At 41.9% G+C, this 25,519-nt stretch overlaps 1 protein-coding gene across 6 annotated transcripts in view; it reads right to left on the reverse strand.

Moving 5' to 3' along the window:
* ROBO1 (roundabout guidance receptor 1) overlaps positions 1-25,519 on the reverse strand; it is a 1,145,453-nt gene that overhangs the window by 64,029 nt on the left and 1,055,905 nt on the right. For all 6 annotated transcript variants that reach the window (XM_066346778.1, XM_066346776.1, XM_066346775.1 and 3 more), the window contains 8 exons: positions 22,567-22,691; positions 19,622-19,793; positions 14,334-14,539; positions 12,715-12,796; positions 12,362-12,530; positions 12,106-12,272; positions 1,965-2,086; positions 306-537 (listed from right to left, as the gene is read on the reverse strand). In XM_066346778.1, coding sequence (XP_066202875.1) covers positions 306-537; positions 1,965-2,086; positions 12,106-12,272; positions 12,362-12,530; positions 12,715-12,796; positions 14,334-14,539; positions 19,622-19,793; positions 22,567-22,691 — 1,275 coding nt within the window. The remainder of the gene's footprint in view (positions 1-305; positions 538-1,964; positions 2,087-12,105; positions 12,273-12,361; positions 12,531-12,714; positions 12,797-14,333; positions 14,540-19,621; positions 19,794-22,566; positions 22,692-25,519) is intronic.

Genomic DNA, 25,519 nt, shown 5'->3' on the forward strand with positions numbered 1-25,519 from the left:
AAACATTTCCACCTTTAAATGTACATGTTATCTCTGAATAATTAAATATACTCTCTATACACTACTGCAACGTTGTGTTCACATTTGCATATTTTTGTAGAGGCCTCCGTTTAAAGCAAGTATTATAGAATTTTTGTTTTAAAGTCATTTTAATCAAATGAACCCTATTAGCAAAATACAGTATCCAACATAAAAAGACAGCTAAGACTGTCACTATTAGCCTTAAGGATTTTCAGTGAAGTTATTAATAAAAGCCCAACAAATGTACTCTAGTGCACAGTCATCACACACTTGATTATACTTGCCTTCTTCCAGGGTTTTGGCGAATTTAATTTCACTATCTGCTCCTTGAAATTCATTAAAGAAAGGACGAACTTTAATTTCATAGCTGACTCCCTTTCTGAGATCAGGGACGACCACGCTGGTTTTGGTTGGCGTCCTCAGTTCAAACACTAACCACTCGGATTCACCGTGGTTGGCTCCAGACGGCCGATACAGAATCTTATATCCTTGAATATACTGAGACTGTTGGTCCACCTATTAAAATGACAAAAAAAAATCTAATCTTTAATATCTTTTTATGGGTTTATTAGAAACTTAAATGTGACCAAAAAAAAATTACATTTGGCCCCATTTCATGGCTTTCCAGTTTTCATAAAGCAGAACACTAAAAACAGATCACCATCTTTTACACTGTGTTCCCTTTTTCAGCTTAATACATAATATTAGATATTAATTTCTATGCTTCATGCAGAAAATGTAAGACATCAAAGCACTTTTTTTTTTTTTTTGTATTTTTCTGAAGCTGGAAACGGGGAGGCAGTCAGACAGACTCCCACATGCGCCCACCGGGATCCACCCAGCGCACCCACCAGGGGGTGATGCTCTGCCCATCCGGGGCGTCGCTCTGTTGCAACCAGAGCCACTCTAGCGCCTGAGGCAGAGGCCAAGGAGCCATCCCCAGCGCCCGGGCCATCTTTTGCTCCAATGGAGCCTCGGCTGCGGGAGGGGAAGAGAGAGACAGAGAGGAAGGAGAGGGGGAGGGGTGGAGAAGCAGATGGGCGCCTCACCTGTGTGCCCTGGCCGGGAATCAAACCCGGGACTTCCGCAGGCCAGGCCGATGCTCTACCACTGAGCCAACCGGCCAGGGCCTCAAAGCACTTCTGTGACAGACATCTAGAGATCTGTCTTTCAAGGTTCAGGGAGATGAGGAAATAAAGTGTGTTTTACCACTATCTAATTTTAAAAGCCTAATTAATGCTACATAGAAATGTTTATAAGTTAAAAATCACTGATAATGATCTTATCACAAATTATTGCTTCATAATTAATACTTCATTTCTTTCCTCTGAGATGGTCAAGTTCATCAATGCAGCATAAGAGAAAATACAAAGATAAAACTTTTCCTTGTTCACCTGACCAGGCAGTGGCGCAGTGGATAGAGCATCAGATTGGGATGTTGAGCACCCAGGTTCAAAACCCCAAGATCGCTGGCTTGAGCACGGGCTCATCTGGTTTGAACAAAGCTACTAGCTTGGGCCCAAAGTTGCTGCCTTGAGCAAGGGGTCCCTCGGTTTGCTGTAGCCTCCCGGGTCAAGGCACATATGAGAAAGCAATCAGTGAACAATTAAGGTGCTGCAATGAAGAATTGATGCTTCTCATCTCTCTCCCTTCCTGTCTGTCTGTCCCTATCTGTCCCTCTCCCTATCTTTCTCTGTCTCTGTCACAAAAACAAACAAACAAAAAATAATTTTCCCTGTTCAAAGCCAGCTCACATGTACTGTTCATTATCTGCTGTATATATATGTATATGCACATATGTGTGTATGTAGTTTGTGTGTGTGTGTGTATGAATATATATATATATATATATATATATATATATATATATTCACACAACCATCTCTCAGAAGTCACCTGCTTATGAACTGTTATCATATGTTGCAACTCCAGCAATGACTCACCGTCCAGTGCACTTCAATGGAAGAGGAAGAAAGGATGGTGGGGTTGTGGAGGTGCAGGACAACGTTTCCCAGCTCTCTCTGGACCTGCTTGTGATCCACCCCCTGACTTGTTGGGGGAACATCTGCAAAAATCCAGGAAGACTGTGTCAGATCTTATACAATGTTACTGACTCAAGTGGTAACATGGTGAAGCAACCGTTTCATTCACTGTGGTCAGAAAAGAAATCATTGTGACTGTTAAGGCAACCTGTGATACAGAATAAAATGGGAACAAGGTAACCATTTTATTAAGATCAGGAGGGTAGGGGGGATATATAGGAATAGATAGATAGAGAGAGGGAGAGAGAGAGAGAGAGAGAGAGAGAGAGAGAGAGAGAGGCAAAGATAACAATGGCGAACAGCAGTGTTTGAGAGCTCCTCCTACCCAGTGATGATTGTTTTTTTTTTCTCCAAGTATGAGGAGCCTAGTGCAATCCCTTGTGCACTTGTTATAAACTTCTAACTTGCAAGAAATAAAAGAGCTAGAAATTGCAGCACAGTGGGTGGGTAATGAAAAGAATGCGAAAAGCAGGCACAAAAAAAGTAGTCAGACATCTTACATCTTAGGAGAACCCAGATGGCTTCCCAAATTAGGTAATAAACTAGTGGCTATGGTGCGGAATACAGAAACCACTCGAGAAACAGGATAGGACAGAATAGGCTAGGGCAGGGCAGGGCAGGGTAGGGTAGGGCAGGGCAGGGTAGGGCAGGGCAGGGCAGGGCAGTACAGGGCAGGGCAGAGTAGTGCAGGGCAGGGTAGTACAGGGCAGGGCAGGGCAGGGCAGTACAGGGCAGGGCAGTGCAGGGCAGGGCAGTACAGGGCAGGGCAGGGCAGTACAGGGCAGGGTAGGGCAGTACAGGGCAGGGAAGGGCAGTACAGAGCAGGGCAGGGCAGGACAGGGCAGGGCAGGGCAGTACAGGGCAGGGAAGGGCAGTACAGGGCAGGGAAGGGCAGTACAGGGCAGGGCAGGGCAGGGCAGTACAGGGCAGGGCAGGGTAGGGTAGGGCAGGGTAGTACAGGGCAGGGTAGTACAGGGCAGGGCAGGGTAGTACAGGGCAGGGCAGGGCAGGGCAGTACAGGGCAGGGAAGGGCAGTACAGGGCAGGGTAGGGCAGGGCAGTACAGGGCAGGGCAGGGTAGGGTAGTACAGGGCAGGGCAGGGCAGGGTAGTGCAGGGCAGGGTAGTACAGGGCAGGGTAGGGCAGGGCAGTACAGGGCAGGGTAGGGCAGGGCAGTACAGGGCAGGGCAGGGTAGGGTAGTACAGGGTAGGGTAGTACAGGGCAGGGTAGTACAGGGTAGGGCAGGGCAGGGTAGTTCAGGGCAGGGTAGGGCAGGGCAGGGTAGGGCAGGGCAGGGTAGTTCAGGGCAGGGTAGGGCAGGGCAGGGTAGTACAGGGCAGGGCAGGGTAGTACAGGGCAGGGCAGGGTAGGGTAGGGCAGGGTAGTACAGGGCAGGGTAGTACAGGGCAGGGCAGGGCAGTACAGGGCAGGGAAGGGCAGTACAGGGCAGTACAGGGCAGGGCAGGGCAGAGTAGTGCAGGGCAGGGTAGTACAGGGCAGGGCAGGGCAGGGCAGTACAGGGCAGGGCAGTACAGGGCAGGGCAGGGCAGTACAGGGCAGGGTAGGGCAGTACAGGGCAGGGCAGGGCAGTACAGGGCAGGGCAGAGTAGTGCAGGGCAGGGTAGTACAGGGCAGGGCAGGGCAGTACAGGGCAGGGCAGTACAGGGCAGGGCAGGGCAGTACAGGGCAGGGCAGTACAGGGCAGGGCAGGGCAGTACAGGGCAGGGCAGGGCAGTACAGGGCAGGGAAGGGCAGTACAGGGCAGGGAAGGGCAGTACAGGGCAGGGTAGGGCAGGGCAGTACAGGGCAGGGCAGGGTAGGGTAGTACAGGGTAGGGTAGTACAGGGTAGGGTAGTACAGGGTAGGGCAGGGCAGGGTAGTTCAGGGCAGGGTAGGGCAGGGCAGGGTAGGGCAGGGCAGGGCAGGGTAGGGCAGGGCAGGGTAGGGCAGGGCAGGGTAGTTCAGGGCAGGGTAGGGCAGGGCAGGGTAGTACAGGGCAGGGCAGGGTAGTACAGGGCAGGGCAGGGTAGGGTAGGGCAGGGTAGTACAGGGCAGGGTAGTACAGGGCAGGGCAGGGCAGTACAGGGCAGGGAAGGGCAGTACAGGGCAGTACAGGGCAGGGAAGGGCAGTACAGGGCAGGGCAGGGCAGAGTAGTGCAGGGCAGGGTAGTACAGGGCAGGGCAGGGCAGGGCAGTACAGGGCAGGGCAGTACAGGGCAGGGCAGGGCAGTACAGGGCAGGGTAGGGCAGTACAGGGCAGGGCAGGGCAGTACAGGGCACGGCAGGGCAGGGCAGGGTAGGGCAGGGAAGCGTAGTACAGGGCAGGGCAGGGCAGTACAGGGCAGGGCAGTACAGGGCAGGGCAGGGCAGTACAGGGCAGGGCAGGGCAGTACAGGGCAGGGCAGGGCAGGGCAGGGTAGGGTAGGGCAGGGTAGTACAGGGCAGGGTAGTACAGGGCAGGGCAGGGTAGTACAGGGCAGGGCAGGGCAGTACAGGGCAGAGAAGGGCAATACAGGGCAGGGCAGGGCAGGGCAGTACAGGGCAGTACAGGGCAGGGCAGGGTAGGGTAGGGCAGGGTAGTACAGGGCAGGGTAGTACAGGGCAGGGCAGGGTAGTACAGGGCAGGGCAGGGCAGTACAGGGCAGGGCAGAGTAGTGCAGGGCAGGGTAGTACAGGGCAGGGCAGGGCAGGGCAGTACAGGGCAGGGCAGTACAGGGCAGGGCAGGGCAGTACAGGGCAGGGAAGGGCAGTACAGTGCAGGGCAGGGCAGGGCAGTACAGGGTAGGGCAGGGTAGGGTAGGGCAGGGTAGTACAGGGCAGGGCAGGGCAGGGTAGGGTAGGGCAGGGTAGGGCAGTACAGAGCAGGGCAGGGCAGGGCAGTACAGGGCAGGGCAGGGCAGTACAGGGTAGGGCAGGGTAGGGTAGGGCAGGGCAGTACAGGGCAGGGCAGTACAGGGCAGGGTAGTACAGGGCAGGGCAGGGCAGGGCAGGGCAGGGCAGTACAGGGCAGGGTAGTACAGGGCAGGGCAGGGCAGGGTAGGGCAGGGAAGGGTAGTACAGGGCAGGGCAGTACAGGGCAGGGCAGGGCAGTACAGGGCAGGGTAGTACAGGGCAGGGCAGGGCAGGGTAGGGCAGGGAAGGGTAGTACAGGGCAGGGCAGTACAGGGCAGGGCAGGGCAGTACAGGGCACGGCAGGGCAGGGCAGGGTAGGGCAGGGAAGGGTAGTACAGGGCAGGGCAGTACAGGGCAGGGCAGTACAGGGCAGGGTAGTACAGGGCAGGGCAGGGTAGTACAGGGCACGGCAGGGCAGGGCAGGGTAGGGCAGGGAAGCGTAGTACAGGGCAGGGCAGGGTAGGGTAGTACAGGGCAGGGTAGGGCAGGGCAGGGCAGGGTAGGGTAGTACAGGGCACGGCAGGGCAGGGCAGGGTAGGGTAGGGTAGGGCAGGGTAGGGTAGGGCAGGGTAGTACAGGGCAGGGTAGGGCAGGGCAGGGTAGTACAGGGCAGGGTAGGGCAGGGCAGGGTAGTACAGGGCAGGGTAGGGCAGGGCAGGGTAGTACAGGGCAGGGTAGGGCAGGGCAGGGTAGGGCAGGGCAGGGTAGTACAGGGCAGGGTAGGGCAGGGCAGGGTAGGGCAGTACAGGGCAGGGCAGTACAGGGCAGGGTAGTACAGGGCAGGGTAGTACAGGGCAGGGTAGTACAGGGCAGGGTAGGGCAGGGCAGGGTAGTACAGGGCAGGGTAGGGCAGGGCAGGGTAGGGCAGTACAGGGCAGGGCAGTACAGGGCAGGGTAGTACAGGGCAGGGTAGTACAGGGCAGGGTAGGGCAGGGCAGGGTAGTACAGGGCAGGGTAGGGCAGGGCAGGGTAGTACAGGGCAGGGTAGGGCAGGGCAGGGTAGGGCAGTACAGGGCAGGGCAGTACAGGGCAGGGCAGTACAGGGCAGGGTAGTACAGGGCAGGGCAGGGTAGTACAGGGCACGGCAGGGCAGGGCAGGGTAGGGCAGGGAAGGGTAGTACAGGGCAGGGCAGGGTAGGGTAGGGCAGGGTAGTACAGGGCAGGGCAGGGTAGTACAGGGCAGGGTAGGGCAGGGCAGGGTAGGGCAGGGCAGGGCAGGGCAGGGAAGGGTAGTACAGGGCAGGGCAGGGTAGTACAGGGCAGGGCAGGGTAGTACAGGGCACGGCAGGGCAGGGCAGGGTAGGGCAGGGCAGGGCAGGGTAGTACAGGGCATGGCAGGGCAGGGCAGGGTAGAGCAGGGAAGGGTAGTACAGGGTAGGGCAGAGTAGGGCAGGGCAGGGCAGGGTAGTACAGGGCACGGCAGGGCAGGGCAGGGTAGAGCAGGGAAGGGTAGTACAGGGTAGGGCAGAGTAGGGCAGGGCAGGGCAGGGTAGTACAGGGCAGGGCAGGGCAGGGCAGGGTAGAGCAGGGCAGGGTAGTACAGGGCAGGGCAGGGTAGGGCAGGGCAGGGCAGGGTAGTACAGGGCACGGCAGGGCAGGGCAGGGTAGGGCAGGGAAGGGTAGTACAGGGCAGGGCAGGGTAGGGCAGGGCAGGGCAGGGTAGTACAGGGCACGGCAGGGCAGGGCAGGGTAGAGCAGGGAAGGGTAGTACAGGGCAGGGCAGGGCAGGGCAGGGCAGGGCAGGGAAGGGTAGTACAGGGTAGGGCAGGGTAGGGCAGGGCAGTACAGGGCACGGCAGGGCAGGGCAGGGCAGGGAAAGGTAGGGCAGTACAGGGCAGGGCAGGGCAGTACAGGGTAGGGCAGGGCAGGGCAGGGTAGGGTAAGGTAGGGTATAGTAGGGTAGAATAAATCTGATGAGAAAAGGGCACTTATATTTACTTGATGATAGTTTGGCTTAGTTTAGTTATAGGTCACTGCAAAGTAGGTTTAACAAAACATTCTTAATCTCAAGAACAGCAAAACTTCAGAAAGGAGACCAAGAATATAGTAAAAACCAGTGTTCATTTATGTTGCATTTTATCCACAAGAAAGGGTGCTGTTAAACTTTCTAAAGTCATTATGCAATTAGAATTTCCAATTTCTTAAGAGATGTTCTAAGTACAGGTGTTTTGCTTAGTTTACAATAAAGGGAACATGCGGTGAAAAAGAAAATAAAATTTTGTTTTGCATCCAGAATTTCCCTCAGAGTATTGTTATCTTGCCATATATATCATAGATTATTCACCACCCGTAAACAAATAAACAACAGACGTGAGCGTTTTTAGTTTTCTAAAGTGATTCAATGCTTTCCAAGGACTGAGTCTTCACAGACGGCAAGAAGCACGAATGGCACGCGAGCCTGCTGAGTACCTTTGATGGAGTCCCGAGAAGGCAGGCAAGCGACGAGAGGAGTGTTCATGTTCACGGCCATCAGACAATTTGAGAAGTAACACCTTTTATTACACACGCACACTCAGACACTCACACAACTTATAAATTAAGCTTATAAATAAATAAAAAATTACAAAAACAACTGAGATCAGTTTGCTTTCCATACTTTACCTTACCTTAAGCAGGGGTCCCCAAACTTTTTATACAGGGGGCCAGTTTACTGTCCCTTAGACCGTTGGAGGGCCGGACTATAAAAAAAAAAACTATGAACAAATCCCTATGCACACTGCACATATCTTATTTTAAAGTAAAAAAACAAAACAGGAACAAATACAATATTTAAAATAAAGAACAAGTAAATTTAAATCAACAAACTGACCAATATTTCAATGGGAACTATGCTCCTCTCACTGACCACCAATGAAAGAGATGCCCTTCCAGAAGTGCGGCGGGGGCCGGATAAATGGCCTCAGGGGGCCGCATGTGGCCCATGGGCCATAGTTTGGGGACCCCTGCCTTAGCCTATCTTTGTCTGATACCGGCGCTCACGCGCCCTGTGATCACAGCTCACAGACAGAAAGCACCTGACCGTTCCTTGTTCCTTTCCCACGTCCGGCCTATTTCTTTCCCTACTGTCTGACCAGTTTCCATCACTTTAGCTCCATTCTCTCCCCAGGGTTTAACAGTAACGTCCCTGGAATAAGACAGACTGAGGCCGGCACCCCAGCTCAACCACTTGACAGCCACCCGCTATTGGCAAGATTTCTGAACGTCACTATTTTTGTTTCTTCCTCTGTCAAGTGGTAACACGGCTGGGGCCCCTTCCGAGGACTGCTGTGAGGACCGTGTTTGCTGAGGCATGAGACGTCCTTCCACGAGGGCAGGGGACGTCCTCCCGTGAGGGTGGGGAGCCGGTCAGCGCCCCTGCACCCAGAACACCTAGCCCAGTGCCGAGCAAACACAGTGTGCTGGTAAAGGCAGGCAGGCTGAGTGCGGACGAATGAGTGCACGGCAGAGACTCGCATTACGTCAGCGTTTAAACACATTCTCTCACATGTGAGCTTCATCCTCAGGGGCTCTTCTGCCTTTTAGGAAGTATCTTCAAAGACGTAGGTAAGCCATTCTAAAAGGCTTAACGACGATAGTTTAATTGCAATCCTTAATTCCTCTGGTTTGAGATAATCTTGCCAGTTAATCCCTTTATGAAAACGACTAAACTCCCTGGGCCTAGCTGTAACCATTTTGACAACCGCAGTCTAGAATATTATTTTAAAACACTTTTCCATCGGAGAGAAAAATGAAGAAAAAAAATATTGTCTGATAATTTAATATGGAGAAGTTTATAAATTAGTCCTTTATTTTTCTTGTTCTCCTCTGCCTCCTGGAAGAAACGTATTGTAATACAAACTGTCCTTCCCAACGTTCCGAATTGGAGGAAACCGCCAAGGTGACTCTATCAGCTGCTTCCCCGATGTGGGACCTCCACATCCACAGTCCGTGAGGGGACGTGATCCAGGCTCCACTCTGTCACGTGTACTGATGGTCTCCTATCATCTCGCACACGTGATGGCTGTGTGCAGGCTCTTTTATAAAACAGGAATCACACATGTTGTGTGGCCAGGACGTGTGGATGAAGAAGAGTAGAAACAGGGGCGACGACCCCCCGCACCCCAGCGATGACCGCCCCCACCCCTGGCTGCCACCCACGGCGCTCAGCTTCCTGGCACTACCCAAGTCTGTCATCGGGAAAACATTTTGACTATCCTGTGACAAGGCTCAACATCCAACTCTGTGACAAAAGTCCACCTGACTTCTGAACTGGACACTGCATCCCTCTTATTTCTGCAACTCTTCCTTTGGACCCGGCTCATTCATAGCCATCTCCACTTGGGGATGACCGTTCCTGCGGCCATATTGCAAAAGAGGTAGTGGAAAGGATGTTTGCTGCTATGAAGCAATTCTCAACAGGTCCTCTCTGGAGTCTCCCCACCCTGGCTCTTCCTCTTCCTGGTTACAGTTCTGTGCCTTCCAAATGTCATTTTCCCAGATTTCCCCCAGGTTCCTGCTACAGAAAACACCAGCTTGTCCCTCACCTCGGTGTCACAGAACCTCAAAAGCAGTCCGAGACTCAGACAATGACATCTTCCTCAATTTTACTTCTACAGTGGTCTTTGTGGTCTGAGGTTAGATAAGCACATCTTTTTCACCTGATAATCTCTTAAAATGCAAGAAGAAAGGAATGTCACACCTACTCTAACTTTCTGATTTTGAGTGTCAAGTCCCAGATCCTTGGATTTCTTTTCCAAGTACAGACACGATTTCTACTCTCCGTGCAGCAACCCCCAACGGGCCTCCTTGTCCTCCTCTGACGAGTCTACCTGACAATGTGGTGCTCATAAAAGAACACATCACCCCATTCGTGACCTGGCCTCGGTTCAGACTGAAAGGGGGAGATGACTTGATCCAGACATAATTCTGCTAATCCAGCTAAGACACTATGGATTCCTCCGGCGGCCACATCACTGAGTTGGCTCAGATAGGTGTGTTAATGAACTTCACACACTGACGTGGGCCTGAGCTCACCGCCCGAACACACATTCACATGCACTCCCATGAAGTCCCGTGTCCTCAGCCTAGCCTTCCAGGGCAGAGTCTCAAAAGCTAAATCCAAGTGCCAGACTTTTCAACTGGCTTCACTGGTTTCCATCGCGTTAGTGCTGGCCCGGCTCTCCAGTCTGTCAGATGCACTGAACTCGGATGCTCTCGTTTGGCACGCTCATGGTCTCTCTCCGTTTTATGATACCTGTAAACCTTACAAACTTCTTGTATATTTTTTTCTTGTATTTTTCTGAAGCTGGAAATGGGGAGAGACAGTCAGACAGACTCCCGCATGCGCCCGACCGGGATCCACCCGGCACGCCCACCAGGGGTGATAAACTTCTTGTATTTTTAGTCCAGACAGTGAAAGGACTACAAGTACGATAGCAAAGTCTAATAGCATAAAACAAAAAATTAAAAAAAAAAAGTCTGAGTCTTGTATGTCTTGTATCATCAGAAATTGATTAATTTAATCCTTGTCCAATCCTGTAGAATAGGTATTTTTAGCCCCATTATACAGGACAAGAGGTAGGCCCATATAGCTCGTTGGTGAAGAAGCTGAAATGAAAAATTCTTCGATTTCCAAATTGTATGCCTGTTTTGCTACGTGTCTGGTCCTCCTGTTGACATAGCTATACATGTACAAAGGTAAGTCAATTAAAAATTTTAAAACACACATTCAGATAAAATATTATTAACTATATACTCACAAATAAAGATCTATATTTAAAAATCGTTCGTATAAGTATATGAAAGAATAACAGTCAAGCAGAACATCCACTCAGAGTCTGTTAGGCAGAGAGACCGGAGACCATCGGTCTGCGGACAAACGCTGCCCTCCACTTTACAGCTGCCGTAGTTTCTGCGTTCTTCAGAAACGCATATCTAACGCTGGAAACCTCAAACTGCCATAAGGCAGGCTCTGAGAACATTAAAGCTCCCCGTGAGGTGACTCACAACAGCAAATACAGGCATTTGGGCGTGTTGAGTTCACACAGCCAGAGACAAGACGTGGGGGGCATGTCCGACCACTCAGTTTGCTTTCTCTGCTAATTCTGAAACAAAAAGTCCTTCCAAAAGGATTGTTTAGACACTCCCTGGAGAAGACGAAACATTCGGCATGGCTGATAGAAACGCTGTGATTCCTCTGTGATTGCTAAGAAACAATTTTATATTTCTAACCATCACCATCTATTCATTACCATCTTATATTTATTAATATGTATTATAAGAGCAAGCTTATTTTAATTGCAATGAGAGCTATGTTCCAAAAACAGGTTAAAGGATGATTCAAATTCATCTTTTTTTAATATATAAATTTACCCCTATTAAAGTATTAAAACAATAAGGCGAGCGAGAGGGTAATTGGAAGACGTTTCATCTGTTGAAAACTAAAAATAATTTCTATCCACAAAAGACAGTAAACATCAGTGTATCCAGAATGTGGTCTAAACAAAAAAAAAATTTCCAATTTCAAATGTTTAGGAAGCAGCTTTAACACGTTCGTTTTTGCTTTTTTCTGTTTCTTTAACCAAACTTGGACCAAAATCTACACGATTTTCATTTAAAATATTAACATATCATGGCTCACATAACCAACAATGGAAGTCAGGCCAAACAACACACAGGGAACTAAAGTATTTTTTCCATGGTTCTTAGTAGGACGTTGGCTGGGCAAAGGGATGAAGAGTTAGTTGAGTTTATCTTCCAAATTATCTCTTATTTTTGCCTGATTTCCTGAAAATATTACTTGTAAAATATACTCAATTTTAAGTATAATTATCATATGATTAATATTTTATACCCATTCATTTAACCAAATTTAAAATCCCCAAATTGGGTATATAAAACAAAAAAATATCCCCATAATATTTTTATCTCATTACATGTGTGATTTTATAAAACCAGAAGCAGGTCTCTGTTATTAATCTTATCTTGGAGAGCTTAGTCCAGAAAATAATAGTTTGCAGGTGTTGTCTTTGTGTATTTGCAGTTAATTGAGCAACTTGGACAGAACTAGGCTAACTATACAATCCTACCATGGAGGACAAATGACGTATCTGAAACATGATAAGACCTAGAGACGAGGAGGTGTTGTGAGGTTGGGTACAGCAGCCTTTACCTTGTGTTTTCACCGGATCTGATATCTGGCTTGGGTCGCTAATTCCATATGCATTAGCCGCCCTCACCAGGAAAAGGTAAATCGCGTTGGGTTTGAGTCCTTTAATGGCAAATGCTTCTGTTTTCACATTCTCTCCGACCGTCTGCCAGCTGCTGCCAGAGGCGTGGCTGAGGAGAGAGACTCAAGTTAGAACCTGCACATTTAATGGTAACTTACAAGAAAAAAAGAACAACAAAGAATATCATTTCCACTCTACCTGAAGGCTTCGATAATATAGGATGTCGGAGTTGCACCTGAATTCAGGTTGGGTTGCCATGACAATGTTACAGTGTTTCTGCTGACATCTGTCACTTCCGGTTTTGAGGGGGCACTAGGGATTAAATTTGGGTCGGTGGGTCTTGGAGGCTGAACCGGAACTCCAAATTCTAACAAAGGTGAAGAAGAGAAGTGATGTTTTGCTCTTATACAGATAAGTGCACGAAACAATTGAAGATGACATATATCCACACACCTTCTTAGGCATCAGGAAATCTACTTTATCTGTTTACCAGTGAGTAAACAACTGCTTCTTAAGCTTTACTTTAAGGCAAAAAATATGATCTAATTTACCTTGGACTTCAATGTAAGAACTCCATGTTGCTTCACCACTGGGGGTTGACGCAATGCAGGTGTACCGGCCAGTGTCACCCAGCTGAGGAGACAGATGGAAAATAAATATTGGGAACAATCAAGAGCTCACTGGACTGGAAAAGCAATTAGACTTGTATATGGCCCATGAATATGGATAAGGGTATTAAAATTCACTACCCAAAAACTACCTCTTAATTGATGATATTCTTACTGACTATAAAGGAAAAGACCGCAGAGACATAAATATATTTTATATAGTTATTCTGGTGGTAGAATAAAAATAATTGAGTAAACATTATTTTCTGTATCAGTGACAGTAAACAATTCAACGGGTTAATCTCGATAGCTAAATTATATCTTTAGTAAGCCACCTCATAAGGCTAATAGAGCTTTAGCCAATGACTATTTTTACTGTGTCATATTTTATCACTGTTCAAACTATGTGGAATGAGTTAAACAAATACTTATGGAAAATAAGATAGAAACAAAATGAGTTCTTCTTATTTACTCCTTTTCCACTTTTTAAAACCGTGTAACTTACGGCAGTTAGTAAGTCAGTGTAAAGCCAAACCCTGCCTAGAACAAACACTCTCTTTTCCTTCTAATGAATGAATGCCAGAATCCCCAAATCAGTCACATGTTCAAGTTTAAAATCAGCAGCAGCAGCAGCAGCAGCATTAAAACCGTATTTCTCTGCTGAGTTGAATAAGGCTATCTGCAGGTCATGTTTGGGAAAGCACCGATGTTGTCATCTTGCTCTGGCTCTCACAGTAACCAAGTTGCAATAGTTGTCAAAAAGAACAACATAGTAACTTGTGCAGCATGTCAAACGAACTCTTAATGCTGATCCAGAACTTCAAAGAAGCCACACACACAATAGGCAATAAAGCAATTGAAATTTATGTTTATTGCTGACAAGGCTATTCTTTTATTTGCCTCATGAGCTTGTCTGAACTTCACCTTAAAAAAAAAAAAGAAAGAAAGAAAAAATCAAATCAAAACAACGCAGCCCAGAAAGAACAGGTATGGATACAATGCCCTGAGAAGGTAAGTCCCTAACTAGTTCCCACAAACATGCGGGCTTTTCATCATTTAGCATTCTGAGTTTGAATGCCTACTCAGTGTGTACATTGCTTTAGAGTTTTTGTTTGCATATACAGTGTTCTGTTGTTGCAATATGCTGAACCAAATATTCACAACAGAAGAACTGTTCAAGTATGCTGCACTTAAAATGGAACTGGAAAGTATCTTTGAAAAAATGATTTATGGAATGAATGACTGCCTCATAACACTACTTAGAGGTATTTTTTTTCTCCCACTAATTCCCATCTCAATAAGTTCTCAAAACGCCCCTTTTTTTTTTTTTTCCTTCTCCATATAAATCCTTAAATTACTTGCCATGGGCTAAATTATGAGTCAAATCATCTTAAATACACACAGTGGAATGTCGAAAGAATAAAGCATCAAATTTAATCTATATTCACACCGTTAGTTGACACTTCATGAATTCTAAAATCTGAGACTTCAACACCACAAGTTGCTGGAGGCAAAACCCAAGTGAAACAAAATGGTCAACCCAGGGTGTCATTTCAAGTTACCTTAGCATAGCGGATCTGCAGAACCCCCGTCTCGAGCTGTTTAACTCGGGAATCTTGGGTTGAAACAAGGACTCCGTCCTTTCTCCACAGAATCGTGGGCACGGGGCTGCCTGTGGCCACACAGCTGAGCACTAAAGTCCCATCCACTGCTACAGTCTGGTTCACAGGACCCTGTCGAATGACGGGGGGAGGCCGGTCTGCGATCACTGCCCAAGGAACAACAGGAAATAGATTTCTGCAACTGGAAGCAATTTTCTAATCATCGAAACAACAGCAGTTGCTCTAGGCTTTGAAGCAAACTAATTAAATAAGTAATTAAAGTAGGAGACATGCATTATTCAGAATGCATTTATATGACGGACCGATTCAGAATACTAAAATGAGATGACATGTACTCCTTTCAAATGACCAACCGCGGACTGAGCCTGCTGCATTGTTAAGGGGTCCGCTGAAGAGTTGAGGGGCTACAGAAGAATTGTGGGCAGGGAAGGAGAGGGATAGTGTTGAGAAGTGAAATGCTGTCCTTTTTAAACTTGACAATAGGTAAAATAAATAAATAATAATAAAAATAAAACGCATTCACCCCAAAGAAATGTAGGAGAGGGATTTTCCTAAAGGAACCAAAGCCAACTTGACATTTGATCACTGTTTTGTCTCTCACAGGAAACATGATGGTATCATACCAGCATGTCTGAAAATTTTGGATTCAAAAAGGGAGTTTGGACTTTCCTGAGACCAAATTGTGGTGGAACTTGTTTCATCTTGAAATTCTTCCTATTAAAATGATACGTGGGTAAAACGTTCCCAATCCCAATGACTTCAGAGAAACCAGAAAACTACCCCAGTTGATAGAGAGGCTAAATCCAAAAATATAACTCAAGCTGATCTCTTGTCCTAGGCCCCTGGTTGGCACACTGCGGCTCGCGAGCCACATGCAGCTCTTTGGCCCCTTGAGTGTGGCTCTTCTACAAAATACCACGTGCGGGTGCTACCTCAATAAGAAATGTACCTACCTATATAGTTTAAGTTTAAAAAATTTGGCTCTCAAAAGAAATTTCAATCGCTGTACTGTCGATATTTGGCTCTGTTCACTAATGAGTTTGGCGACCACTGTTCAGCAATATCGAACTTCCACACTGAAATTACAGGAATGGGAAAACACTTTTGCTAATACTATTATCGTAGCAGTTTTAATGTACTACGGAAGGAAACAGTGGAAGGCATATTTACACTATGTAAATAAAAGTATGATTATATAAAAAAAAATCTAAAACCTAAAAATATTTATATTATTTGAGCTAATTAAAGAACTTATTTTAGAGAAAGATCTAAAATACTGTAGTGGAACAAGGAATCTTCTCACACCCTGGCATAGGCAATTTAGGTGAAATGCCATAGATATGTTAAAGTAAATTTTAAAAAAATTAAAAATTATTTATATCAATTTTTCTTTATTAAACTCTGAAATTCTGAATATTAGTGAAAAATTGTAAAAGTCACAAATATACGAAAGACAATTCTAAAATGTTGCCAGATTAGAGGACACTGGTTGCCACAGTAACTAAATTTTGGATGCAACCCCTTGTAAAGCTGGGTGTGTCATGTCCCGAGTTTTATGCACCAAAGACTTTCACAAGCTGGAGTCACACGTCAGTGTGTTCTCCATTTATCGTTTTGTGCCTTCAATCTGAGAAAAACAAGACAGCAAGAGTAAAATCAGCCATGGTGTGTATTTTTTCAACCCTTCCAATTCTCATCCATCCTTGGTTACTAGAGTAAAACTTGTTAATACCAGGAGTGGTGTATTCGAAGGCTGTCGTTTGAACCTTGGTGGGAGTGTTTCAGATATTCCATGGATGAAAAACATAGCCAGTAATTCCTTTGCTTATAATTATTGAATTTTTTCTACTTGATCTGTTGAGATCAGCTAAATTCAAATCAGCAGCCCCTCCTGATGAGTCTAACAAGAGAATGACAGTGTTTTATTGCCTTTGGATGTTTTTAAGACTCTGCCACCTGGGCTCTATTGATTATAAGAATAAATGAATATTTATTTCCAGACACTAATTAAATTAGTAATGGAGAGCTTCTTTATAACTGATTAGAATGAAGTCCAGTAACGGAGTGGTTTACATTTGATAGTCTTGTTATAATGAGAAACAACGCAGTATCTAGGGATTTATTTAATTTTCTGTATCTTTATAGTTCTTTGATATTTGTATAATCTTTAACATCATCCACACCTCCCTACCCAATCTGAATCCAGTTTAATGATGCTGTTTCGGTCATTTATTTCTTCCTGGTTTACACTGAGCAGTTTACAAAACCAAAGTAAGAAAAAGAGGACTTTGGTCAATTATCAGTTCCAACATTCATCATGTGTCTTTGGGCAAGTTTCTTAAATTCTCAAAGCCTCAGGGTTTTTTTCTTTAATCTGTAAATCTAAGAATATCTAAGGGTAACAATACTTGTTCTAACCAGCTCAGGGGATTGCTATGAAGATTTAAATGGAATAGTAGATATTAAAGTGCTTTGCTAATTGCAAAAACGTGGACATATATGTATTGTCATATTACCACTAAACTCTTTGGGAAGAAAAAATGCAAAGCAGAGCTAAAAGCATTTATTAAAGCAATTTCACTTTTTTTTTGATAGAAAAAAAGTGAAACATTTTGGGGTTGTTACAGATTAGAATAAAATACCAATGAAAGGTTTAAATTTAGTCCAAGTAAAAATTGTAGCACACTTATGAGTCAAACTAACTTTAGGATTCATGAGTTAAGGCTTGTATATGCAAATTGTTTTACAAAGTTGAAATTATAAATATATGTGCCATTCTATGTTCTATTTTTCTGCATGTTGTTTACAGTAAACAAATTCATCATTATGTGGTCTTCACACCCATCATCAAATAGCTGTAATTAATGTAAGAATTTGTAAAAACTTTCTCGGTTTTTCTAACTTATTTGAGCCAGCACATATATTACATGTGTCATAGACAGGGGTAGAAATTCAGATTTTTGAATGTGACAATCCTAGTTTGGAATGCTGATTTAACCAGTAGTTAGCTGTATTATATCTTTCTTTTTTATTCTTCTACTTATGCAGAAAAGATCTACTCAGCCTCCATCATGTGTCAGACATTGGAGGGTTACCTCAATTAGACAGACTTGCTTTCTCAAGGGACTTAGTGTATAATGAAGATTACAGAAAAATAAACAAAGATAGGAAGGTATAAGATGCATTCTTTAGAAAGATAGATAGATAGATAGATAGGATAGATAGATAGATAGATAGATAGGATAGATAGATAGATAGATAGGATAGATAGATAGATAGATAGATAGATAGATAGATAGATAGATAGGATAGATAGATAGATAGATAGATAGATAGATAGGTAGATAGGATAGATAGATAGATAGGATAGATAGATAGATAGGATAGATAGATAGATAGATAGATAGATAGATAGGATAGATAGATAGATAGATAGATAGATAGATAGATAGATAGATAGATAGATAGGATAGATAGATAGATAGGATAGATAGATAGATAGATAGATAGATAGGATAGATAGATAGATAGATAGATAGATAGATAGGATAGATAGATAGGATAGATAGATAGATAGATAGATAGATAGATAGGATAGATAGATAGGATAGATAGATAGATAGATAGATAGATAGATAGATAGATAGATAGATAGATAGATAGATAGGATAGATAGATAGATAGATAGATAGGATAGATAGATAGATAGATAGGATAGATAGATAGATAGGATAGATAGATAGATAGATAGATAGATAGATAGGATAGATAGATAGATAGGATAGATAGATAGATAGATAGATAGATAGATAGATAGATAGATAGGATAGATAGATAGATAGGATAGATAGATAGATAGATAGATAGATAGATAGATAGATAGATAGATAGATAGGATAGATAGATAGATAGATAGATAGATAGATAAGATAGATAGATAGATAGGATAGATAGATAGATAGGATAGATAGATAGATAGGATAGATAGATAGATAGATAGATAGATAGATAGATAGATAGGACAGATAGATAGATAGATAGATAGATAGATAGATAGGATAGATAGATAGATAGATAGATAGATAGATAGATAGATAGGATAGATAGATAGATAGATAGATAGATAGATAGATAGATAGATAGGATAGATAGATAGATAGATAGGATAGATAGATAGATAGATAGATAGATAGATAGATAGATAGATAGATAGGATAGATAGATAGGATAGATAGATAGATAGGATAGATAGGATAGGATAGATAGGATAGATAGATAGATAGGATAGATAGGATAGATAGATAGATAGATAGATAGATAGATAGATAGATAGATAGGATAGATAGATAGATAGATAGATAGATAGGATAGGATAGATAGGATAGATAGATAGATAGGATAGATAGATAGATAGATAGATAGATAGATAGATAGATAGATAGATAGGATAGATAGATTGCAGATGTGCAGGTATAATACCCGTATTTGAGGAGTCAGGGAATGCTTCTTGAAGAAATTGAAATTTCAAGTCAGTAGAAACATATATTCAGAAATGTTAAAACAAAGAAAAAACACAGGAAACACAATAAAATTAGGGCACGTGAGCAACACATTATCCAGAGATGAGCCTGCAGAGGTGAGATTATGAATTGTAAAGCATATTAAAGAATATAAACTATATCCTGAGAGCACTGGAAAACAAAAGAGTAAGATTAATGTATTAAAAATTACTTCAGCATCTTTTCAATTTCAAAAGAGTATCTACAAAATCCTAGGTAATATCAGTAATATTATACTTATTGATAAAACAGTACATGTTATTTTCCTTAAAGCAGGGAATAAGAAATAGAGGTCCACTATCACCAAATCTACTAGTTATTTCGGAAATCACAGATCATGCACAACATATAAAAAAATTAGAAGATATAAATATTGGATTTAGCAAAGTTGCTGGATATAGGCTTACTATACAAAGTCAGCTCTTCAGTATAAACCTTTCTTTGCACAATTGCCATGGTTTTATGAATCTGACTTGATGCTAGAAATTTATGGTATGGGCAAGTTAAATTAAGAATAACTTTAAACTGAATCACTGTTATTAACCACCTCTTTAGCTTGACACCAAAGTTGCTGTAAGAATACAAAGTTAAAAATAAATACACTGACTGGCACTCACATTAGACCCTAAGCCAAACCTGGAAATTTGGAGACAAAATGCGCTACTTTACCATCAGTAACTTCCAAATAGGCTTTTGTGATGATACTCCCGGCAACATTCAATGTCTGGCAGATATAATAACCGACGTCGGATCGCATGACATTAGTAATGGTGAGGTCACCGGTCTGCGAGACGGAAAAGCGGCTGGATGACTGTGGTGGCTGATACGAGAAAAGCAGATTCTAGAACCCAGAATTTGGGGGGAAAAAGGAAGAACAGTAGATTGATTGGTAGGTTCCAACAGTATGACATATATACCTATACTTATAAATAGATACAGAGACAAACATGCACACGCAAACACATAACACATGCATCACTCACATACAAATATGTACACAGATAAGCTACATGTCCTTTCAGCACAAGCTCACACAGGGAGAGGCACACATGCAGAAACACATCCCTGCACAGAGTTTCATAATCTAGTCTTAAAAAGGGTTACTAAAAATTCCAAACAAATTCTGTATATCTATAGATGCTTTCATAATGATCAGTTTCTAACAATACTAGATTTAAAAGGATGTTAGGGATCACTAGAGTTAAAAGTTTTCCATATCTAACCGAAGCAGAGTCATAACCTTTGCATCATATTATCAAATGATATAAAGATCATCAACACTAAGCCTTTTATTATACAAACAAAATTTAAAACGGAAGCACAATCTGACAAAGTTCAAGAGTGTCATTTTGGCACCACAACAAGTCTCTCCGCTAGTCTTCCATTAGAAGAGTTCAGTAGTCTCTATCAAATTGTTAATAATTTCTTGTTTCTCTTGTTAAATGGTGAGCATGTAATACATTTAAGATTTCATAATGGAGCTTTATTTCTGCAAAAAGTTTTTTTCAAATACAAAGTAAAGGCAGGATGTCATGTTGTTTTTGTGGTACAAATTTCCATTATAATAAAAACAATGTTTGTTAGAGGGAATGTGTATTTTATGCAAAATGATACATTATGTCATTGTTTCTCTCATGAAATAAAACATATCAACAATGTCTCCTAACAAAATAAAACTGCTCCTTTTAAAATTGTACACACTTTTTAATATATAGTGGGCAGAAAAATTGCATTGAGAATTAAAACAATGAAGGATATTTTGTCTTCTCTCTCATTGCTGAAATGTCCTATGATACTCAGAGACTTCACAAGTTTTATAAAGACTTAACTACTATTCTATGGATAGATGTCCAATTATAATTTTTTTTTAAAGTAAGTAGAGTTGGCCTGGGCCAGTTGGCTCAGTGGTAGAGTGTCAACCTGGTGGAAGTCTTGGGTTTGATTCCCAGTCAGAGCACACAGGAGAAGTGACCACCTGCTTCTCTTCCCCTCCCCCTTCTCTTTCTCTTCCCTTCCCACAGCCATGGCTTGATTGATTGGAGCATGTCAGCCCAGGCACTGAGGATGGCTTGTAGAGCTTTGGTCTCAGGCACTAAAAATAGCTCGGTTGCGAGCATAGGCCCAAGATGGGCAGAGCATAGGCCTCAGACGAGGGCTGCTAGGTGGATCCCAGTCGGGGTGTATGCAGGAGTCTGTCTATCTTCTCTCCTCTTACTAAAAAAAAAAGTAGGTATTATTTTTAAATAAAGCCAAATCAAAATTATCTTGAAAACTGAAATAAAGTTTAAATAATTTAAGTAATAATTTACTTACATAATTAAATGAATCATTTAAATATTGTTTTAGTAAGAAGAACTTCTCGTGGATTTCCTATTATTGCTACACAGATATTCTTACATAACACACTTCCCTTCTTCCTGCTATATACTATTTTATTTTTCCTTATCTTTAATTTACTGTGAGAAAATTTAGTCCTTTGAGGTCAAACGGAATGTGTTAGAATCAAGCAAGTGATTAGAACTCAAATGATGGTCTACATACCATAATCAAGTTAATATTTGCCTACTGGAGGAAAAACACAAATTCGACAGTGTTGCATTCAGAAGATATTTGAGTACAGTGAATAAACAGCAATATGTTACTTGTGAGCACAGTATAAGCAAGACTGTGAAACAACACCTCCAAAATTGATATGAGCAAAAACATAAAAGAGAATAGAAATATAAATACTAAAAATGAATGAGTATCCTTTTTATCAGTATCAGAAACAAAAAGAATTATTTCCCTCTATAGGAAAAGGCTAGTCAGTAAGAGATAAGAAAAAAATACTTAATTTCAATATCTAAAGTTTCCTAATTTTCTAAAAAGTCTAATTGTTTTAAAATTTCCTTTTTAATAAGCTGGTCCAATAGTGAACTTAGAGTTTGTAAGGGCAGAGATCTCTATAGCCTAGTTTTAAGGTAAATAGGAAAATTATGGTTTATGAAATGTTTAGAAAGGATGATTTGATAGTAAATGGTAATCACATTATTATAGTTTTCAAAAAATTAGAATATACTGAGCTACATTTAACATCACATCTATGTTAAAATTTTCATGTTGCTTGATATATTTTTAATTGATATATATATACATATATTATTAATATATATGAAAGACATGAACAAGACACTTCTGAGTCCTGGTGTTTTCTGAGACATTGCACTGAATAACTTTCATCTCTGTTTTAAATGTGAATAAATCTTACTAAAACAAATAATTACAGATATCTGTATAATAGAAATAATAACTAATTATGTTGAAAAAAATGTTTTTTTTTAAAAAGTTGCTGAATTGGAAATAAAGATAATTTTATATAACAAAACAAGTACTTGTCTATATATACCCTGTGTACAAAAACTAGGCAGAAAAATTGCTTTGAGAATTAAAACAATGAAGGATATTTTGTCTTCTCTCTCATTGCTGAAATGTCCTATGATACTCAGAGACTTCACAATTGTCTTCAAGTGACCTCTGTATGACAAAATTATATATATACACACACACATACATACATACATACATACATATATGAGCCCATCTTTGTCGACTGGAATAATAGACCAAGCTCATACCTGACTCCCCTCTCTCCTCCAAAAAATAGCTGGTTGAGGATTTCCGGTGGCTTCACACTGAAAAGTTACAGTCCTTCCCAAGGCAACAACCTGGTCGCGGGGTTTCACAACAAAATGTGGAGGTTCTAAAGGAGACCAGGCAAATTACACTAAATCAAAAGCACGTAGTTATTGTTTTAATTGAGACAATTTTCAGATATCACAAGTGCTGCCATTATTTTATGTTCATACAACTCGTTCTGTAGAATAGCGTGTAATGTACAAATTTCCATCCTTAATTCAATCGACACTAAATTGGTAAGTGTATATTTACAGAATGGAACAGAGTTGTTTTGTGAAGAGGTTTTTATTATTATTATTATTATTATTATTATTATTATAATTATCTGAACTTCTAAAATTAATCTCCATATTAAGAAGAGCTCTTGAGCTATAACGTGATCCCTTATGGTCTAAGTATACCTGAAATTTGCATAAATAAATATCTTTTCTCATTTAGAGGTGCTTAAAGGTGAATAGTCTTTAATCATACTACATAAGAACCTTCTGATATAGGCAGGTCCTAAGATTACTTGAACTCAAAAGCTCCTGAAATGCTACCATGAAAATTATAACCATTTAAAATCTTCAGTCTAATTACTTGAATAGAAGAGAATTTAAAGCAATAGTGGCGTGGAATGCCTCCTTCATTTACATAGGTAAGGGCATGTTCAAACAGAATATATATGGAAATGAAGGCAAATTTGAAACATCTGCTCATCCTGACATTATGAATACTGCCAGCTTTGTCCAAACTGTTTGATTTATACAGACTTAAATGGCCACTTCATCCCGCGGTAAATAGAGTGTCAGAAAATTGTGTCAGTTACATTGAGGGCAATGGCAGCTGAAAACATTAGGTGTGCTGATGGAGTCACTCCTGGGGAAAAACAGTGCTTGTTTAGACTGTGCTTTATGCTTGGAAAAATGTGCACTGAATGTAAGTCTTCTTACCTACTGTTTACACTTTTCACATTCATTCCTTATCAACTGTCTGAAACACCTAATTATTCTCCTCTCTTGTCTCAGTTCAAATTAAAGTGAACGTTTCAAACCAGACATTTAACAGATTATACAGGGTAGGGTTCTTCTAATCCACTTTTTTTTAAGACTATTCCGTTGTTTCTAACATTTTCCTTAAGAGTGCTTTTAGTGACTTATGTGACTCACTTTAGTGACTAAGTTATCCTTAGTCATTTAGGATAACTCTATAAAACAAATATGAATCAAAACTTACATGCAGATAATTTCTACAAATGCTTCCACTCTGCTCAAAAGAATATGATTTCTTTGTTAATGAAGATGAGGATTCGAAAAAATATTTTTTCTCTAACTATATATTTTCTGGTCAATGAATCTAAGACATATATACAAGTATTTATAATATATTTCATTTGTAAATTTAATAAATTTATATATATTAATTAAGATAACTCATAGAAAAAGGGATATGTATAACAAGTAACTGAAGATTTGCATGGTGGCAAAACCAAAGAAAGCAATTAACTCTCCTAACTTCTCCTACACTCCCTTTTTATTTTTAATTGAGGTTTTAGTAGAAATTATACCATTTGACTAGAAAATTATAGGAGACCTGAAAAATTAGGTCAAATGCCTTCAAATGTCCTGTAACTTACAGAGACGAAAACACAGAGTGAGGAGACAGAGTTTTGGTGCAATTTGGTAACGCTCAAGGTCTAGCTTATAATTTTTAAAAGCTCTGATTGTAATTGAACGGTTTACTCATGAATTCAGCACACTCTGTCATTACCCAGGTATAATCACAAGCGTGGGCATCATCACGCGGGAATTTTCCCCTAGACTCAACCATATAGGAGCTTTTGATTCCTTGCTAAGGGTTGAAATAATTGGTGTAGATATCAGAGGAAAAAACTTAAAGGAGTGACTGGATAATAAACTAAAGTCAAAAGAGACTTTAATTTGTTTCAATAAAAAAAAAGCAAACAGATGATTAATGAAGTGAACAGGAGCATATGACTTTTCAGTATGCAGGGAATTCAGGTAGGAAAATATAAATGTTTTAACCACTTAGACAAGTAGAAACTTTGGGTGGTCTCTTTCTTATGTCTCAGAAGCTCGTCTAATAATGTGTGCCAAAATCCAAGTTTCTTTTATAAAATGCCAGGTCTCCGCAAACCTCAAAGACTTATTTGGGAACAAGGGATACAACTCATTATGCTAACTACATTTATCCAGTAAGCAAATTTTCCACATAGGATATTTGACTGGAAATGAATTTATGACATTTTATAGGCGTACTGTCGAGCCAACATCAACAGTGACGTCAGCCACAAGATATATCTTAAAAATATGACTTTGAACAATTCCTTTTGTATATGTATAGATATATCTCTAAAAATAATTTAAATGAATTAAATATACCTATCTATCCATCTATCTTAATCACCTATCTATTCAGATTGAGAAGGTCATTCATAATATACATGTACTTGTTGTTTATAATAAAAAGTTGGGATATTTTTCAAGGCTATAACATTTAAGCTTTTATAATTAAAATACATAATCATGTTACTACTGTCAGATACAAGAAGTGTTGAAAATTTAGAAAATTAGACAAGGAAAGGAAAAAAAGGAGAGCTACCTATAATTCAACCATGCAAATTGAACCATATTGTTTTAAAATATCCTCCTACAATATAATTTTAATGACTATTTAATAATCCACATAAAAATTACCTTAAATTATTTAACCAATCTATTAGTTTTAAATTTGAATTGTTCCTAATTTTCACTAGTAAAAACAGTCATGAGATTAAATATCCTTATCAGTTATATTCAAAATTATTTCAACTGACACTTCCTCTAATAGGGCACATTTCTCCAAAACCTCAGAAATAGATGAGCTTTCACATCTTAGTCAAAATGAAAATGG

The sequence above is a fragment of the Saccopteryx leptura genome, chromosome 8 (genome assembly GCF_036850995.1).
Source record: "Saccopteryx leptura isolate mSacLep1 chromosome 8, mSacLep1_pri_phased_curated, whole genome shotgun sequence".
In the NCBI taxonomy this organism is placed as follows: Eukaryota; Metazoa; Chordata; class Mammalia; order Chiroptera; family Emballonuridae; genus Saccopteryx; species Saccopteryx leptura.